Below are 19,832 nucleotides of genomic sequence, written 5' to 3'. Positions count from 1 at the left end.
CCTAGGAGTGGTAAGTTCAGTCATTCTAAGTCATTGCTCATGCTGTTTTGTACTGACAGGGGATAGACAGCATTGAAGAAAACAAAACTAAATAAACAAGTAAAAGCCCTTTACATATATTCTACTGAATGGTCCCAGACTATAGGTCTAAAATATTTGGAAAATCTATGTTGAAAGATGCTGATTATTTGAACAAATAAACACTGTGATCAAGAAGGTTGTAGAGTTGGTCCAGAGAGAGGCTCAGCAGTTTAGAGCATTGGTTGCTCTTTGCAGAAGACTTTGGTTCAGTTCCCAGCACCCACAAGGTAGCTTGCAACCACCTGTAACTCCAGTTCCAGGGGATACAATGTTCCTTCTACTGGCCTCTTGTGGGTACTGCATGCATGTTGTGCATGGGTATATGCAAGTAAAGCACAGAAAGATAAACAAATCTTTAGAAAAATAGAGAAATAGGTAAAGTGGAGAGTTATCTGATAATTTCTTATAAATTAATTACTGTTAACTGAAAATATTTGCTTAGGACACTAGATATTTTAAACCTAACGACACTGGCTAGGTGTGGTGGCGCATGCCTTTAATCCTAGCCTCTGGGAAGCAGAAGCAGAGGCAGGTGGATCTCAGATCATTGTGAGTTCCAGGCTAGCCTGACCTATAAAGAGAGTTCCCAAGCTAGCCAGGGCTTCGCTGTGAGACCTTGTCTCAAAACAAACAAACAAACAAACAAACAAATGAACAAACAATCAACACAACACAGAATAGCATGCTTTTCATTTGTATTTTCTGTAGATGTATTTTTGTACACAAAATACAAATCTGAAAGACTTCTAAAGCTGTACACCCATTATTGCTTATTCCTTACTACATACCACTAACCAAGTGAGCACACAACTTGATATGTTTTATATTTCAGAATATAAAATAATGTTCTCTTTAGTATGAAACCTGCCAATCATAAGAATAAAAAATAAAAAGGTGTTTTAAATTGTATTCTGTATGAGTCTATATGAAGGAAGCATGGAATTTATCCTGGTATCATGTCTGTTTGTTTATACTTTCAACAGTCTTTCCTTAGGATAGAAGAAGCAATCAATTAATTAATCAGCACTTGTTTGAGAGTACATAGTAATGAAATATTTAATTGAAATCACTTAGACATTGAATAGCTAAAGAGAAAAGTGGTTTGCATCGGGAAACCATCCAGTTATTAGCAGATTCAACTGAAGGTAATTTTTTTTCCTCTATAAAGGTTTATTCGGAAGATTATTATTGCCGCGTGTTGTATCTTGGATCTTAAAGATCCCCCCACCCAAACTGCACGATTTTAAGGGCTTATCTGCAGCATGGCTGCACAGAAGAGGGGATCATGTGGACTCTGATCACATCAATTAACCCATTGTAGACTTATAGTTTAATGGGCTGTAGGAACAGGGTTTGGTTATAAAGGAGAGATGTATTTTGCTTTGTGCCACCTTGAGACTAGCAGCTTAGTCTCCCTAAGTTTTCCCTGGTACATTCCAACTCACCACAGGTCAGACAATGGACTGAAACCTTTGAAACTGTCTGTCAAAACAACGATTCTCTCCTTCTGAGTTGTTTATCTCAAGTGTTTTGTCACAGTGACACAAAGCTGACTTAACATGTCATGGAACTTGAAGGATGACCAGAGAGTACATTTCCCCCACCCACCTCATCCGTGCTCCTGTTTCAAATACGTACTCAGGCAGTACAGCTCTCACTCCTGGCTTATTCCTGTGCCATGGGGTGTGGTTTCCCCAGACCCAGCAAATGGTGGGTGACAATGAATATGGCACGTGGCTGTGTGCGGGCATATAGGACCCAAGGGAGTAAATTCAGGGAATTTTGTTTGTATGGTAAGTGTGAATATCTGCACAATATTTAATCCCATTACTTTCTTTCTGTTTTTGTGTTTCACACGCACACACTTACATTCTAAACAGAGACTACACTTCAGTTGGTTTCTTATTATTTGTTCTGTGTTAGCTAAGAAATATGGGGTCTAATTTCTTTGAATTTTACTCAAACAGTCTTTATACTTTGACCATCTTCTTTCCAGTGCTAATAAATTAGAATTTACTCTTTGGTATAAGATTTACAAATCTTTCTCACTCTAATCTGCAATTATTAACTCGAGAACTTAAAAAATGTCCCAGAAAAGTCAATGAGAAGTCTAAATTTATCTCTGTGACTTAGAGGGGTGTTGTTTTATAAGTCCATAAGAGAGTAAGACTTGGGGGGATTTTTTTATTAATATGATGAAAAATAGAAATAGAAAACGAACAACATATTTCTAGATGGACATATATAATAGTATATTAAAATTAGTTGCAAACACAGAAACGGTGACTTCCATATAACACACTTGGGGTTCAAAATATAATACTAAGAACTTGAAATGATTATTTTAGGGTAAATCAAATAGACATCTAATATACACTGCCCAGTAAACAATGATAACTTCTTTGATTACTCTCTTTTGAAAAAGTCACTTTCCATGCTTTGTCTCTTTTCCGGCTTAACATTTTTCTTTCAGACAGTTTTACCAACTTCTACTATTATAGTAAAATGACTTATTATTATTTTTTTCACATAACAATGGAAAGTGGTTGGGAACCTTATCTCACTATTAGGCACATTTAAATTTCACTTCTTTCCTCAGAGGTTAAAAGGATATACAAATGGGACATGAACGATGGAATATTTGCTTGGAAAGGACATGGCAGGAAAAAAAATGCCAAAGGTTAGAGGGAATCTAATTGAATCTGGCAGAGCTTTTGTAGGGATTCTCCAGGGTTGAGAAAGATGCTGAGAACAATTATCATCCTTTGGGCGGCTGGAGGACAAGATCTCCTTCCTTGCTGAGTGTTAACCTCCTGCTGTTTTCCACTCAATAAGCAGGGTTATGACAGTCTACGCACCCTGCAGAATAATTGCCCAAGACTTGCAAAGTAAATAAATAGCCCTCTCCCCTTTTCTGGTTGGTGAGATGTCAGACATAGTAAGGGATTTCTCTCTCTTAAGTATTTCTCTTCCGCAAGCTACTTTAAATTGCATCAATCATCCAAAGAAGGTCGTCAGAGGAAAGTGTTCCATTTATCAAGGGCATTCTATGTGCCTTCCTACATCAGAGGATGAGTTTTAAAACCCGCTGAAAGAAAGAACAGAGCCTCAAGGGCAGACGCAGAATGGGGACTAAAGCATCCTCAAAATGAAGAACACATTTGCTGACATTTCTTCATCTGCTTGCTTGTCTGACACCTTCACTGATACACACCTAAGATGACAGCATATCTTTGCCTGGTGCCTTTTCTAGTGTTAACAAAGACTACAAAGAAGTAGGAACATACATACCACTGGGCCAGGATCACCTTTTGGGCCCTGGAAGAAAAGTGTAGAAAGATAGTTTAATTATGACTGAGTCACCATTGTAGAATCTGAAGCACTTTCCTTCAGATGCTCGTTAACAGATATTTTGCTTTTGCTGATGTTTGGATTTAGAGTAAAGTTTAGAAACATAGTTTGGGGTCTAGAGAGATGTCTCAGTGGTTAGGACCACATAATGTTCTTCCAGAGGACCTGAATTCAGGTTCCGGCACCCATGATGGGTGGCTTACAACCACCTGTAACTCCAGCTCTAGGGAATTTAGCATACGATCCTCTTCTGGATCATATAGGAACTGCATGCATATCCCATGCATATACTACCCCCAATCCACTCCATACTCTTAAAGTAAAATAACCCTAAAGAAACAACATAGTGCTACTTCTATGAACACATTTAGACATTAATTTAGAGCTTAGATTAACCATAAGAAAAGAGACACCACTACACTGAATATTTTCCATAATTAAGGCTTTGCTTGCTATTTCTTTTAGTTAAATTGGTTTCGCTTCTTTACTCCTCTATAATACTGGGTGACATTTGTGACATTCAGTTTTCAGTGAGCCCTCCCATTATTACTGTGATCCAGCCAAGGCAGCTTAAGGATAAATCCCCTGTACTCACCGGGGGGCCCGGAGGTCCTGGGTAACTGGGAACATTCACTCCTCCCTTCAAGAGAAAAGAAAGCAGATGAGAAGAATGTATAGATTATAGATCTATAGATCACAGGTAATTAGACATGGAGGTACCTGGATTTTATATAAGCTGCCCATGCCATTCCCCTCATTGAGTGGGACACCCTTAGGAAGGAAAGGAGACACGAAAGTTAGCCCTTGGAACTCCAGCCATTTTACCAAACCGTATTCTTCCTATATTAACTTTTTACTTAAAAATTTTCCCTGTTCTATATTTAAGGTGAATTTAATACCATGAACCAAATACCACAGTGTTGCAATATTTCAAAACAGCGTGGAAAAGCTGGACAAAGTAGCCTGAGCTATTCCTGGAACACTCGGATGCTTCTGGTTGGGATTTGAATCGTGTTCAGGTCTGGCAGATGAAGCACTCATGCATTTGGATGAAAAATATTATCCGCTCATTAAAATTCAGTGTCCGAGTAGCCCATTTACTGTGTTTCCAGCCTGTTGACCTGCAGGCAGCCATGCAGTAGGACTGACGTAGATGTGAATAGGGAACCATTTGGCAACGTCAAAGTGATGTTTTTCCACAGTCACTTCAAGGCAAACAGAAAATTAAGGTGACTTGGAGGAAAACTTCATTCATAATACCCTGTGTGGATGCTTCTACAAAAATATCTTTAATAACCAGGGAACAAGAACTTGCTCAAAACAAACAAACAAATCAACAAAACCAAAACTCTTATAGATAAATATGGAGCATAAAACTGTACTCATTGAGTAGCTTGAAAACTCTTGTCCATGTTTGGAAAAAATGCACTGAAAACATTCAGTTTGGAAACACTTAGAAAGGATAACAGATTCTAAAAAAATATCCAAGTGTGACTTCATTTTTTTGTTATTTTTTTTTATACCTCAGCTGCAAAAATGAGGAAGCCTTTATTTCATTATTGCTTGGGGATAACGGTAGAAGTAGCCGGGCCCAGAAAGCACCGTTCACATGCATCTTCAAAACAGCTGGCAGAAGATGATGCTCTGTCTGTTTATCCTTTTATTGATTCTTCATTCATTTGGCAATAACTGAACATGGGCTATATTTTAGTACACTTAACCTCAAATAGATGTAAGAGACTTGTAAGAAAGTTTCCCAGAGAAGATGTATATTCTGTCAAAAAACAAAAACAAAACAAAACAAAACAACCCTAGAGACAAGAGGCAGATTTCTTAAGCCTTATATAAAAACCACAAGGTTTTTTTTATGGCCTCATGATATATTTTTCTTTTTTCTCCCCACTGAGTAGAGGACATATTTTAGAATCTGAACTCCATGAGTTTTCTGTCTTGTCTCTTTGTAAAGGAAGGGAGGAAGAATCAGATGCAGAATGTGTTTAAGAAAGCAGAGACCAAGGCAGTTAATTTGTGTGCACAACATACATCTGGGGGTTCTGGGTTTAAGAAAAACACACATCTGTACACAGACTCATAACATACTCTTTAGTTTTCAGAAAGCTACCGCGAGACCCCACCCTTTCTCTGCTAAGTTGAGCTTTTCAAATTCCTAAGAGGTAATGTGGGGAAAAAAACAAGTGCGGGCCTCAGCTCTGCTGCTACTCCAACATGGCTCCACACGAGGGCAGACTTGCCACAGAGAGAGGCCCTTCTGCTCTCCACAGCTTCCCTGAAAGAGTGCAAGTCTGGGTAGCAGCTGACTAGGGCAGAAGACATCCAGGGCTCTGCGGCATTTTTCTCACTGTGTGCCACGGAAGTAGAATGTCCTCACATCTCAGACACTAATTATGAGGTGAACACAAACAAAATCTTTGAAAAAGCAAATTGTATGGTTGGAAAGGATGTCATCTTAAAGGCCTTTTATTATCTGTGAAATTTTATGGTACTCAAATGTTTCTCCATCCTTTGTCGGAGGTGGAGAGTCAGTTCAGTCAGACTTAGGTATCCCGATTCCATGGAAAAGAAGTTCATAGTATACAAACAACTGCAAACACTGCATATTTGCAGCTGAGCTGAACTAGGGACAGGTTAGGCCTACCTAATATCATTTACACACACACACACACACACACACACACACACACACATTTATGCATACATGCACGCACATATGCACGTTCACACACAAGCAGTCACGAAAGCACACATGCAACAGGATATTTTGTTTTGCAAGCATCTGGATAACCAACATACGAGCCATAAGTACACAGAATTAAAACCTCAAACAACTCACGGGGGGTCCAGGAGGTCCAGGTTTCCCAGGGGGTCCCTCACTACCCTGCAAGAGAGACATGGGCCTAAATTAATGGTTTGGCCATTTTCGCCCCACGTTTGTGAACCAGGTTGTTCAAAGGGCAATCTCCTGAAATCACCATGGCTTGTCATTTTGCTTCAGCCTTGTAGTCTTATCATGATTAGCTTGCTCCTTGACCCAGTAAAATACATTTCCCCACCACAGGAAAGTGAATATCTCCTTTCAGGCCCGTCCTAGATTCTCTCTGTGGCAACACTAGGGAATGACAATTTCACTGGGGATAGACCAGTTAGGTGACCTGTCCTGGGCTTTGAGTACAGGTGGGGGAATTTTTCCTCCTATGTGAGCATGGGGTACAAGGTGGAGTTCATGTGAACAGACTGTGCTCTGAGACAGTGGCTCTCTGGAGTAGCCTTCTCTCTTGGCATCACCTCCGCCACCTCCAGCATTTTAGAGCTAGGGAGATCATTACAGTAAATGTAACTGAAGTATGAAATCACAACTGGTGTCGCATCTGTTGGTTAATATCAAACTCTACGACCAGGTGAGGTGTGTTTTACTGAGTGGAAGCGACTTTGCTGTGACACTATTTAAGGGAAATGGTCTGTACCATTTAAATAGCCACCGTCTTCTGCTTGTAGGAGACATAAATCAAAAACCAAAGGGGACTCCAACAATTGCTTACTGGACCAATAGCTACTCTGTGATTATTTTGAACTGAGACTTGGTAAGTGGCTTTTCCAGAGCACGGAAATACTGACCAGTCCATGCTAAGCAATTGTTGCAGCCCCTTTGGCTTTTTGACAGTTATCCCTATAACAGTGCACTGCTTTTAGAATGGTATCAGAATAAAACGTTTTAAGTCACGTTTGTCAGGGACAGTGACAACACGGAGCATTCGGTGCCCAGGAATTTTGAGGGATGTCAGTCCTCTTCTAAAACTGGACTGAAGATTTTATTTCACTACTCATCTGTTTCCTACCAACAAAGGAAAACATCACAAATCATATATTTATCAGTATAAATAAACGGTAAAGGTTCTCACACCAAGCACTGCTTGAAAATGGATCTGCTGAGTAAGCATGTTGTATCTTTCCCCAAACTGCTTTGATGGTCGCCGTCTCCCTAAGACTCCCTCTGTTCTGCTGACCTCTGCCAATGTCCTTCAGAGCCTTACATCACACTTCTCATGAGTCAACACACAATGTATGCCTACTGAGAATACTCCTTCCCCCTTCCACGCACCCCCTGTCCTGGCAAAATTAGAAGGAATATTCTCATTTGTGCCCTCCAGCTCATTTCAGTGTGGAATTCCCATTAACCTCAAAGGCCAGTCACAGGCCGAATAATTTTCATAGAAAATAAAGAAAAAGGGCCGACGGGACAGAGAAAGATCCTTAAGATACTAACAGGATAAAAATGTGCTGAGGCTCTCTAGCACATTGTCTCCTTTAAGTGTTTCGGGGATTCTTTTGCTCTGTGATACCATCACGCTCCCTTTTGCTCAGGGGGCTAGTATCCTGGCAAGCATGCAGGATGCACTTAAATAGCTTATATGGCTCTTTGCACTGATTTCCTTAATCTGAACATCTGTAGCTGTTTCACCCACTTGGTGGCTATGGCTGGACTATCACTGTAATGCTAAGTGAGATCTTACTCCACGGCAGCTTGATGCTCATGTGCTGTTGGCCTTCCCTCCCAACCACCGCACACCCGTGGTGTGAGCTGTGAGCTGTGATGGTTAGTCCTCACTGTCTGTGTTGGATGAGATTTAGAATCACCATGGCAACACACCTCTGGGTGGGTGTGTCTGTGAGGACATTTCCCCAAAAAAAGTTTAGTAGGAGGACCCACCCTGAATAGGGACATCATTATCACACAGGCTGGAGTCCTAACTGAAAGAAAAAAAAAAAAAAAGCAGAACACTAGCTTTCATCTCTTTCTGCTCCTTGCCTACAGATGTGGTATGAACTCAAGACCTCAAGATTCTCCCTCTACCATGACCTCCCCACCACGATGAACTGTGGTCTTGAGCTGTAAGTCCAAATAAACCCTTCCCACCTTTGGCTGTTTGTTTCAGCTATTTTGACATCGCAACTAAAGTAACTAATGCATTCTTCTTCCCAGGGAACATTGTTTTCATCAATTCCCACCGAGGCCTTCTAGGGACAGCATTACCAGATTGTATCACAAGCCTTTGGTTATTGATCATTGTCTTGGTAGCCTGCAAGGTACCATTTGGAGCCAGGGGGGGCTTGTTCAAAATATTTGGGCTCTCTTCCCCTAAATTTATAGCATGAATCCAACTCATAGGATGATGAATTAGATGGGCCCTTTAGGAGATAGGTCATGGGGTTGAACCTTCATGAATGGGATCAGTGTTCTTATAAAGAAGCCCAAGAGAGCTTAGTTATGGTTGAACTACAAAGAGACTCATTTAGAACATGCCTTCTATGGACAAGAAAACGGGCCCCACCAGCTAGCAAAACCACCAGTCCTTTGGTTAGGGATTTTCTAGTTTCTGAGATTTTGAAAGATGCTGTTTAGAGTCAATTTATACTTTTTTTTTTTTTTTTTAATCTCAAAGAGAGCAAGACTCGGTCATAGCTGGAAGTCTCTGATTACATTTCAATCCAGCTTACTTTTATCTCTTTAGGGGGTTTGAACCAGTCACCCTTCCTCACAGATGGATGTCTCAGTTTCTGAACCAAGTTTGGATTTCTATCTCCAAACCCAGTGCTCTCATCTATGAGTACTGTGGTCGGACCCCTTTTTAGACCAACAGCTTTGCAAGTCCACTCCATGAATAGCCACTGCCCAACATACATCACATGTAGGCTGCCCTTGATTGCATGGAGCTCTCAGTAAATGGTCCCACCTTACCCCTAACCCAAGCCCCATTTTCCTCTGTACCTTGTCACCTTTGGCTCCAGTGGGACCAGGATGTCCAGTTCTTCCTGTTAAGCCCTACAAAATGAAAAGCTGAGTTTGTTATGGAACCAACAAGTCAATGGTCAAAAGGGGGTGGAAGTTGGTCGCTTCAACTTACCCATTTCAAAGGTCATTTGATCCTAATTAAATTGGCTCTACAAGCTTATATTTCTTCAGGCTGATACAGCAGCCCTATCCTCTTAATAAGCCCTTGGAAGGTTAAAAAATTTCTATCTGTGAGGTTTTTTTTCATCTTGGCTAACCACATTTAATGACCTTAATTGAAACCTTTTGATGCACTTAAGAATTTAGCCTTGCTGCTTAAATGGCAATTTACATAACACATCTTTCTAAATGAGGTATAATTTTGGTAGCGATCAACATCTTAAATACTCCAGTACTGGGCAGAATGAAAAATGTGCATACTGAGTTATGTGATCTGCATTGTAAAAAGGAAAACAAAAGTTAATCTTAATTCTTCTTTGAGAATAGAATTAGCAGTAATTCTTGTGGTTTCTTTTACGGTTCTCTTTCATAATTTTCAGTTTTACTATGTAGGTGCAAGCATAAATGATAAACTTTTAATTATGGCAAACCCATAGCTCAAAATATTAAGGGATGATCATTTCTTATTTGAGAGATGAAAATAATTTATTGGCATACGAACTTTAAGAGAAGAGACAGAGAGGTTGAGACATTGACTTTAGTGGCGTTGGTTTAGAAAGGAAATGCATTATTTGGGACAAACTTATATAAAGATTATTTGCTGGTTTGAAACTCAAGTGTAATTGTGTGTCCCATCTTTTATCTGGCAATTGAACTCTAGGATTACTTAGAATTAAACTCTAAATAAGAGATTGGGTTTGGCAGGTTGGAAATGAAAGAAGATTCTGTTCCAGGAAAACAAGATAACCCAAAGGCCATATTGCTGTGTTCAAGTGGGCATCGGAAACAGAATTTTTTTTTTTAAATCACATATAGGAATATAGCAAATTAAAGTTGATAATCTTTGGCCTGTTATTTTTCTTTAGAAAATCTCAGCTTGTGTTACATCTGAATATCTCTTCTAAGGTTAGTGCCAAAAATTTATAACCAAGGAGAGAATGTACTTGAGTTATTTTATTTCCAACAGAGTGAGAAACAGCTCTTAGGTAAAAATTCTGATGAGAAGTCTCCAGGACACTGAGCAGGCTTAAATAATTTTAGATGAAAATTGGAGGTGCTGGAGGAGGCTAATTTTTGAGGCAATGGCTGAGCTACACAAAGATACAGAGCAGGAAAGGCACTATGAATATTAATGCACCATGCAGCATTCCTACAGGTATGGAATGAGTCTTAGCAAATACTTACAGGGGGTCCAGCTGGGCCAGGAGCTCCTGAGAGGCCCGGAATTCCTTGAAGACCCTGGAAAAAACCCATAATTGTCAGATTTTGGTGTTGAGTGAATTTACTGTCAACCTTAGTGAGATTTCCAGCACTTTCAGAGGCTTTCTGGGGTTCAGAACGTGGACCATCTATAATACCGCTATGACCATACACCATATATAACACACACTATTCCTTGGTGTGTTGTGGGAACAGACATAAGTTTTAGGTTTTTACCACTTTTTCTATAAGAGGCTTAGATCACATTTTAATTAGAGAAAAAAATATTATTCACCTGTTTGTTGTTTCAGATTCAGAGGAAATGCATAGAGTTGTAGATGCAAGGCCTGGGGTTGTGGCTCAGTGGTGCAATACTTGCCTAACAGTCATCAAGCTCAGGCCTTGACCGCCATCAATGTAAACACTGACCAAACAAATAAGCAAAAAGCACACAAAGAAAAGAAGACCCAAGTTCTGGATTGAATGGCACCATTCTTTCAAGACTCAGTCTCTTTACTAAATAAAGTATTTTTATGTTACTCTAATATTATTTGTTATATTAGAAATCCTCTTTCTAATGTTCTTAAATGATGGATTTTTATGCCCATTATAAATATCAGGCAAAGTGACTGTGGTAAAATGACTTGCATCTGTATTTATGAGATGTCAACAGGACTGGGCTGGATCAAGATTCTTTGCACCAATAGGCTTAAGAATAAGTTCATTTTATCCTATACTAAAGAGACCACATGTTGTTTCAGGTTTATTCTTGAGATACTGTGGTAGTTTGAATGTGAATAACTTTAATAAGCTCATATATTTGAAAGTTTGGCCCCTAATTGGTAGGTAGTGGAACTGTTTTGGAAGGATTAGGAGGTTTGGCCTTGTTGGAGGTGCGTCACTGGGTGGTGAGCTTTGAGGTATCATAAGCCTATGCCAGGCCCAGACTCCCCCTCTCTCTCTGTCTCTTGCTTGTAAAATGTAAGCTCTCAGCTCCTTCTCCAGCTCTATGACTACCTACCTGCTGCTATGCTTTCAACCATGATGATTATGGACTAACATATATACACACACACACACACACACACACACACACACACGCACGCACGCACGCACGCACGCACGCACGCACACACACACACACACACACACACACACACACACACACACATATTGCCTTGGTCATAGCAATAGAAAAGTAACTAAGACAGGTATGGCATGAAGAAATACTTCAAGGATCTCCTTGAGTGTTCTGGAATGCCTCATGAAATAAGTATCAGGCAAAAATCTTATGTATATTTGTATTAAAGAAAAAGTATGTTCTTCACTCTTCAAGATTTTATCAACCCGTGGGCTTGCTGTGTGCACATATGTGCACATGTGCACGTGCGAACGACTCATATCAGTATAGTGGACCACCTCTTTTCATGTCCCTATTATCACCTGTGGGAGTGTATAAACAAATTTATAATTTTGTAAGTGGAAGGAACAATTGGGGAATGGTACTTTTTAATGACTGAACTTATGCATGTGTATAATAAGTTTTTTTTTATCTTAAAACATCCACATTTCCATAATATTTTTACATATACCTCTTTCAGATATACTTATGCATATATCTTCCTCTCTTTGCTACTTTAAGTCTCAACTTTGGGATGCTGAGTGAGTTTTTGGGTTGTATAATTTATAAGCATGGGAGTCGTTAACCTCTGATGACTGCATTGAACTTGAAAATAACCCCCCAACATAAGTAAAAAACCATCTTTCTCAGCTGCTTGAAATTATGTCACAAAAGTGAAAACTGCCATGGAGGCGTAAGGGGCGATATGAAGATTTTATAAGACACAATGGCTATTAAAGGATGCCAACACTCAAGAGCAAGATGGCCAAGTTTAGCACATAGCGCCATATTCAAACTCAAATTAAAATTGATCACCTAGGTATTGAGCCATCAATGCTATACTTTGTGAGTACATTTCATGCCTCATTTGTCATTTATTATCATACAATCATATATAAAGACATATAGTCAAAATTTTTCTCTGGCTAGGAAACATAGGATCTATGGTCTCTTTGCACGTTACAATTTGATGCTGAGCCGAACAGTAACAGGAAGAACCTGGAGTAAGCCGCTTTTCAAAACATCGACAAGTGGGTCATTCCTCTAACTTATTGAGTTAAATTGATGTTTCTGAAATTAAACCCCCAAAAGGTATGAGCTTCCCTCTGTACCCTTTCCACTCAATGAAGAATAGATGGTTTTGGTTTTTTAACAGTAGAGACAACGCATGTCTATTATCACTGTACAGTCTGTTGACCAGTTGGAAAGGTATATATTGTTGGTTAATATTTTAGTCATCAGGCAAATCAGCCAAATGACTAAGGTGTTCTTTGAGTGCAAGTGGATGATACAAGTGTTTGCTGTCTTTTATCTGTGCTAGAGACAAAAGTTGTGTTGGGCCAGGTTCATCCATGTTATACTTGGGATGTAGAGGACAAAGGAAGAGGGGCCTCCTGCACTCTAGTGAGCCGTCTGCAGAATTTCGTGTGATCCATGGGAAAGAGCGCGCAAAGTGTGTCTAAGCAAGAACACACTCAAATATGGAGGGATATTAACAGTGAGTTCCGCTCACCAAGATGGCAAAACACCTCACAAAATCGATAAAAATTAACTTCTCGTGAGTTTAACAGAGTGACTCATAAAAAGCTCCAATTCCAATTATTTCTCAATTCCCTTGTTTTGTAATTATCCCCTCAATGGCCTTGTAAGCCCACCTTTAGAATCTAGGCAGTTAAAACCTGGCTGCCTGTGAAAACCCATCGCTGTGCTTAGACTTTACAGAAACCTTCTGTGGAACTTGAGGAAGCAAAAGCTCATTAATTCTTACTTGTTTTCAAAACAAATGCCTGTAATGTTTTATTTATAAATGAAAATAAATGCCGTATTTCTCATTCTCTAATTTTTTTTTTAACTTGGGAAACAATCCCGAGCCAATCTTAAAGGTTTCTAGAACACAATGAATATCAATAAAAATAATAATAAATGATGATAGCTTGTAATGTGAAATACAGTTCCAACCAGGAAAATAGATCTATTTTACAGTGTCATAATTTCCCATACTACCATCAAGGTTAATATATGCCAGATGGCTTTCTTACTTTCATTAAGAACTATTAGCACCAAAACTGTTTAAACTAACAGCAATTCATCATTCTAATTGGTTTTTCTAAGAGTTAATGTGAGTTATGCAGGGGAGGAATAATATCCTGAGCATCACTGTGGCTTACCGTCAGAAAATTACACCATTATTTCAAAACCACATCTGAGTTGGGTGCTTGGTCCTGCGGGTTAGTGGATGACCTAAACCAGTCCACCCAGATTCTTAGCTCAGCTTATTTCTCCCAAGCCCTTGGAAGCTGAGCAGCGACTTAGAGAAATCACGGTTGTTAAGGTTGAATCGTGGTACAGAGGTGTCCCCTGGCTCTCAGCTGTGTTCTGAAGCTGCCCTCATCCATACATTTGTTCAGACACTCTCTCCTTCTTTTAGAAACCCTTATGTTTCTTTTTGTGATTATATTCTTCCTCTTTCTATTCTGCAAGAGTTAGGATAATTACTTGAAACCAGAAACCCCATAATTTACATAGTAATTATTAGCCGTGATGTTGTGTTTCCACATCTGGACCACCATAGATAAATGGACATCCATAATTATTAAAATGTGTTACTTTAAAACAACTACCTACTCATGGTTTTAAAAGGTCTTGGGATTAAACATACATCACGGAGAACGTAGTGTCTTTCTGTTTGGGTTGGTCTGATGCTGCTGTGTATTCAAATGGAAAAAAACTGGCCCCCAAGATCTGGTTGCTCCCTATGAGTGAATACCAGTTTTTGTTCCCCCAAGTTATCCCTGATTGGTTAATAAGGATGCCTACAGCCTGTAGTTGGGCAGAAGAAAGGAAGGTGGAGCTTCATTCCTGGGCTTGGGGTCTCAGGCAGGGACCACGAGGGAGAGTGAGAGGGAAAGAAGGAAGAAAGTCGCCATGGGGTTGCGTGGGTCAGGAGCACCTGGCCACGAGGGTTGGCATGATGGAGCAGAAGCAGCTCAAACAAAAGTTATATGTCAGGGATTTTTGACAAGGAAGCACACAAAATAGCATAGAGGACTGATGTCTGCTCTGTTCTAGTGCTTTATGGCTTATTATAAATCTAAAGGTCTCTGTGGCATTTAGTTGGGATATTTGAAGGCAACAAATGGTTGGTTGGTGTATACCTTCAGAATAATAATCACCTCAACATCTTTCCTCTCTTCGATCAAGTACAGAGAAGCAACAACAGAATCGCTTACCTCATCACCTTTTTCCCCATGTAGTCCAGGGTAGCCGCGTTCTCCTTTGCTTCCCTAAAAGGACAATAACTTCAGCTAATGCTGGACCATTTTAGTGTCATTTGGAACAATGGGGAAAATAAAGTAACACCTCCCATCAGAACCCCCGAGGTTTGGAGAGAATCAGAGTATAAAGCAATGGCAGCCTGCCCCACCTTGCCAAAGTAAGTTCTACTTTTAGTAGAGTTGACAAATCTCACGGAAGACTTTCTTACCTTTGGCCCCTCTCTGCCTGGGATTCCTGGAGGACCTCGTGGCCCTACATCACCCTGGAAGACAGAGGGATAACAGAGCTGCAAGGGGGTACTTGGTAGGAGTGCTGTAGGGCCCACAAACATGCAACAAACTGCTCACCTTCCTGGCTGCAGGGTCATATTTCCCAGGCTCCCCAGCGCCTCCTTCATCCCCATTGTTGCTTTTGAGCCCAGGGACATTGGCTTGGCAGTTGCCACAGAAGTTCTAGCGAGTATAAAGACAACTTACTGAGAGGTTCATAAAAACCATTTAAGAAACTGAGGTCTGATCTATTTGAACCTTGCGAGTGAGGAATTCTGAAGCCATTCTGCTTTCAGAGACCCGTGTGTCCAATTTGGAGGATGACTCTTTTGAGGTTAAAAACTTGGACAAACCTAATCACTAATCTCGGTTTATGATACTGGTAAATGTGTACTTAAAAATGAAGATACCACACATACATCTCTGATGCCATCTCAAAGGAAAACTCCCAATAAATAATGGGGGTGGGGAATGTAATTTGAAAACACAGTCTGAGTTTTTAATATTTTTAGCATGTCGAGGAAGGGAAGCTATATCAAAGTCTGGATTAAGCAGCAAGATTAAATAGTATATCAAACTAATAGCCCAAGTAGTGGAAATACAATTAGAAAAAAGGCAGAAAAGGAACATTTCTGATTTGAAAGCAGAATTAGTTAGGGACCCACCACTGGGTCTGCTAATATCTGTCAGTGAAGGCATCCTTGAGAAAAACAGAAACTTGAGGGTCTTTGAGTTGACCCAGGGTCAAACCTAAGAGGAGACAGGAAACCTCAGTGGAATCAACATTTCACTGACTTCAGTACAACCCACAGGTGATCTATAGATGCCCCAGTCAAAGTGTCTTTGTTTCCAAAATAAACCAACGTCTTATCACATGGCTAGGGAAAATATCTGTGAAAAGTTTATTTTAAAACAAAATGTTGAATAAAAATATAATCAGGACTAAGACTAGGAACCTCTGATGGAGAAGTCAGTTGACAAGGTAGGACCAAAGAAGCTTCTGGTTTTCATTCATGGGAAGAATCGTTGAACAGAAAAAGGAAGAGAGATTTGCCATTGATAAAAAACCAAAGCCATCCATAACCAATACTTTTGGTCCAATAAATATCTGGTGCCTAGAAATATATTCCCCTGGGAACACAACTATGTGTGATATTAAGAAGGATCTTGGCCTCAGAAATGCTAGATTAGATTCAACTCTAGAATGGTTCTTTCTAGGGTTCAAATATGTAAACTGACACCAGAATCATGTGTATAGTTGATCAAACAATTTTACCACTTATGTCATTGCATGGGACTGTCAAGTTGATAGAAGAATTTATAAACACACATAAAGTTGTACAGCCATCATGCAGTGATGGGGAAGGTGGAACTCAAGAGAATCAGGAGAGTTTCCACATTTCAAGATGTACAAAAAAGATGAATTATGACTGTAGACACCCCCCCATACACAAACATTTTATCAAAATAGTGCAAAACCTTAGAACACTGATTTCAGAATCATTCTCAGAACATTCTCAGACAGATGATTGCATTAATGATTTTAGTAAAATTTGAAAAGATGATAATTGTTATAACTCAACAGAAACCTCTTAGATTTATTTATTTATTTATTTATTTGGCATTGGTCTTATTTTCTTTAGTTAGATAAAGCAGGATGTTAAAACAAGGAAAATTGGTTTTCATATAGGATCTTGAAAACACTCAATATTATTTTATAAAAATGATTGGGATGTGTTCATCATTAGCCAACACACAATCTAATTCAAAGGGGACCCCACACACTGATTAACCTAGAGGAGCTGGAAGGAAGGGTTTGGTTTTAAAATTATGCTAATTCTTCTCCATGCCCTACCTGAAGACATCTTAGAAAACAAAAGGCAGTTAATACCTTGTTAAAGACTCAGTACATGGAGCTTGAGTTAGCTTGCTGAGTTACAAGCTCAGGTCTTAACATTATGTTATTAAGTTGTTTTCACCATTCATCAAATTCTTGGATTTAGATTTTGGGTGGGAGCTATTTGTTCCCCCCCCTTCTTCTTTTGAATAAAGCTTGCTGGGGTCACCTGCAAAGCTTTCCTACCTGCATCCCACCAGGACCTTACTGAGATGGTTCTGGGACTGGAAGAGTAGAGTAGTGTATAGGAGGCTGTCCTGGCAAGACTGCCAGTTCCTCAGATACCTGAGACCCCTGGAGGCCTGGTTCTCTCTTAACAGAGTCCACTCCGTATGTTACCGTTCTGTGAGCCATCCGTATTTTATTGGAACATTAAGTTCTTGGTGAGTATACACATTTCTCATCCTTCAAGAATTCAAGTGTCTAATTGCTACAATCCAGTCATTTCTCACATCATCGCTGTTACAAAGAATCTAGGACTTAGTACCCCAGGACACGAACTCCTGGGTCAACTTCATACTTATTAGTTATGTATCTGGGCAAACTGTTTAGCTCCTTAGAACTTTGAGTATCTTTGATGAATGAGAATGGAACTCCAGCCTGAGCTTATAACATTTTGGTAAAGACTGAGTGGGAAGAAATAAGTAATACTGCATTGACTGGCATATAATTACAACTCAGAAAAAAAATAAGGAAGTTCTCTGAAACCCTCACAAATATTCTGTCTTAGAAACACATATTGCTGTTTTGGAGTTTCTAATAGCCACTTTAAAACATTTTTATATTAATATTTACATTTATATATCTTGTCTGAAAATTTTAATTCCCCAAACAGTATGTCCCCTAGACCGTGTCTTTTGGTAGATTCAATGCTATAACTATTTCTTCATGTTTACATGTAAGTCATCAAATAAATCTTTAGAATGAACACAAGTTGTATAAGTAAAATATCTGTAAGCTTGAGTGGTGCATGTGCTCATACTTTCTGTTCATTCATAGACAGGACATGCAAGAGTAAAATCAACAGCTACATTTTCATTTGCTTTCACCAGCTCTTACTAGAGTCTCTTACACAGAGACTACACAGACATAGTTTTACCCACTACCAGATTCCTCAGAGCTTCCATTCTTACTAATAAAATACAGTAAAGTATTTAAGAAAAAGATGGTAGCTGTGTGTGTGTGCATGTGTGTGTGTGTTTCTGAGTAGTTAAAGCTGGATTAAAACTTGTGGTATTCCTGTTTAAGTCTCTTGAAGGCTAGAATTACAGGCATGTGCCACCATGTTTAGCTCAAGGCACTTTATAGAATAGATAATTGGTAGAGATAATTTTTGTTTAACAGAGTAACAGATGTTAGAGCAATTGTTGGCTTTGGAACTTTATAGCTCATTCTGTGAAATTCCATGACATAAAAACTCAATCTGTAAGCTAGATGCATGGACTTTCATCTTGAGAGGGACCAGAGCTGACAGGGTGGCAGCTGTGATTCACAGCAGGGAACCAGGGTGGGTAAACATCCAGGAAGAGGAAGCTACTGCTTCAGGGGAGGCAAGATCTACTTAAAGGTATCTCTCAATGACATCACCCCTTCTTGTCTTTCATCAATACTGCCCTCCTGCATCTCCATATTGACAATGTGAGACCCTGAATTTCAGAGTGCGAAGATTCGCATAAATGCTAGAATTTATTGTAGAACATTGTGTTTTTCTGTCTTACATATTTTCTAACATTTGAATTTGAATTCTTTTGGGCTGAGCAGTTAATTCTATCTTTGGTAGAAAGTTACCTTTTAACCTTTCCTGCCCACCAATGTGTACTTTTTTTTTTTTTTTTCTAATAGCAAAAGAATACCTTCAGCAGGGCGCCAATGTCTCCCAAGAGAGGAAGTGCAATCTGTAGTTAAGAAGAGAGAAAAAACCCAAATCCATGGATATTTGCATATGCATGAACACAATGTAATATGAACATAGAAGTTGATAATTTTTTACTTTTTGTTTCATATTTTTTTCACATTACATCCCAATTGCAGCCTTCCCTCTCTCCTCCTCTCCTCCCAGTCCCACCCTTGAAAATCCTCCCTTCCGTTACCCCCTCCCGTTCTCCTCAGAGAAGGGAAAGCCCCCCTTGGGTACCACCCTACCGTAGGACATCTAGTCCCAGCAGGGCTAGGCATAGCCTTTCACTGAGGCCCAAACAGGCAGTCCAGGTAGGGGAAGGAAATACAATGGCAGGCACCAGAGTCAGAGACATCCCCCACTCTAATTGTTAGGGACCCACATGAAGACCAAGCTGTACATCTGCTACAAATATGTGGAGGTCCTAGGTCCAGCCCCTGCAAGCTCTTTGGTTGGTGGTTTAGTCTCTGTGAGTCCCCAAGGGACCAGATTAGTTGATATATATATATATATGTATATATATATATATATATATATATATTTTTTTTTTTTTTTTTTTTTTTTTTTTTCTTGAAGTGACATGCTAGCTGAAATTTGGGACATGGAACTTTGGTCTCGCTGGCTTAGCGTTTCATGGCGTGTCACCCAGCACTGAAGGAGCCAGGCTATTAGAGTAGTCATTGTTCCTTCACCAAGAACATGCAAGCTCACGTGTGTGTATCATTGCTTTCTTCATACATCTGTATTTTGTAGCTTCACGACCTGGTAGCTTC

General features: G+C 39.6%; 1 protein-coding gene across 1 annotated transcript in view; it reads right to left on the bottom strand.

Moving 5' to 3' along the window:
• Col19a1 (collagen type XIX alpha 1 chain) overlaps positions 1-19,832 on the bottom strand; it is a 302,656-nt gene that overhangs the window by 37,016 nt on the left and 245,808 nt on the right. Inside the window, exons 31-40 of the mRNA XM_034521315.2 lie at positions 19,016-19,057; positions 15,344-15,448; positions 15,205-15,258; positions 14,951-15,004; positions 10,586-10,639; positions 9,218-9,271; positions 6,284-6,328; positions 4,153-4,203; positions 4,028-4,072; positions 3,373-3,399 (exon numbers count right to left, since the gene is read on the bottom strand). Of these exons, the coding sequence (XP_034377206.1) occupies positions 3,373-3,399; positions 4,028-4,072; positions 4,153-4,203; positions 6,284-6,328; positions 9,218-9,271; positions 10,586-10,639; positions 14,951-15,004; positions 15,205-15,258; positions 15,344-15,448; positions 19,016-19,057 (531 nt within the window). The remainder of the gene's footprint in view (positions 1-3,372; positions 3,400-4,027; positions 4,073-4,152; positions 4,204-6,283; positions 6,329-9,217; positions 9,272-10,585; positions 10,640-14,950; positions 15,005-15,204; positions 15,259-15,343; positions 15,449-19,015; positions 19,058-19,832) is intronic.

This window comes from Arvicanthis niloticus, chromosome 17, assembly GCF_011762505.2.
Source record: "Arvicanthis niloticus isolate mArvNil1 chromosome 17, mArvNil1.pat.X, whole genome shotgun sequence".
Classification (NCBI taxonomy): domain Eukaryota; kingdom Metazoa; phylum Chordata; class Mammalia; order Rodentia; family Muridae; genus Arvicanthis; species Arvicanthis niloticus.
Note: the sequence above shows the minus strand (reverse complement) of the source record. Positions and strands in the feature narration are given on the sequence as shown.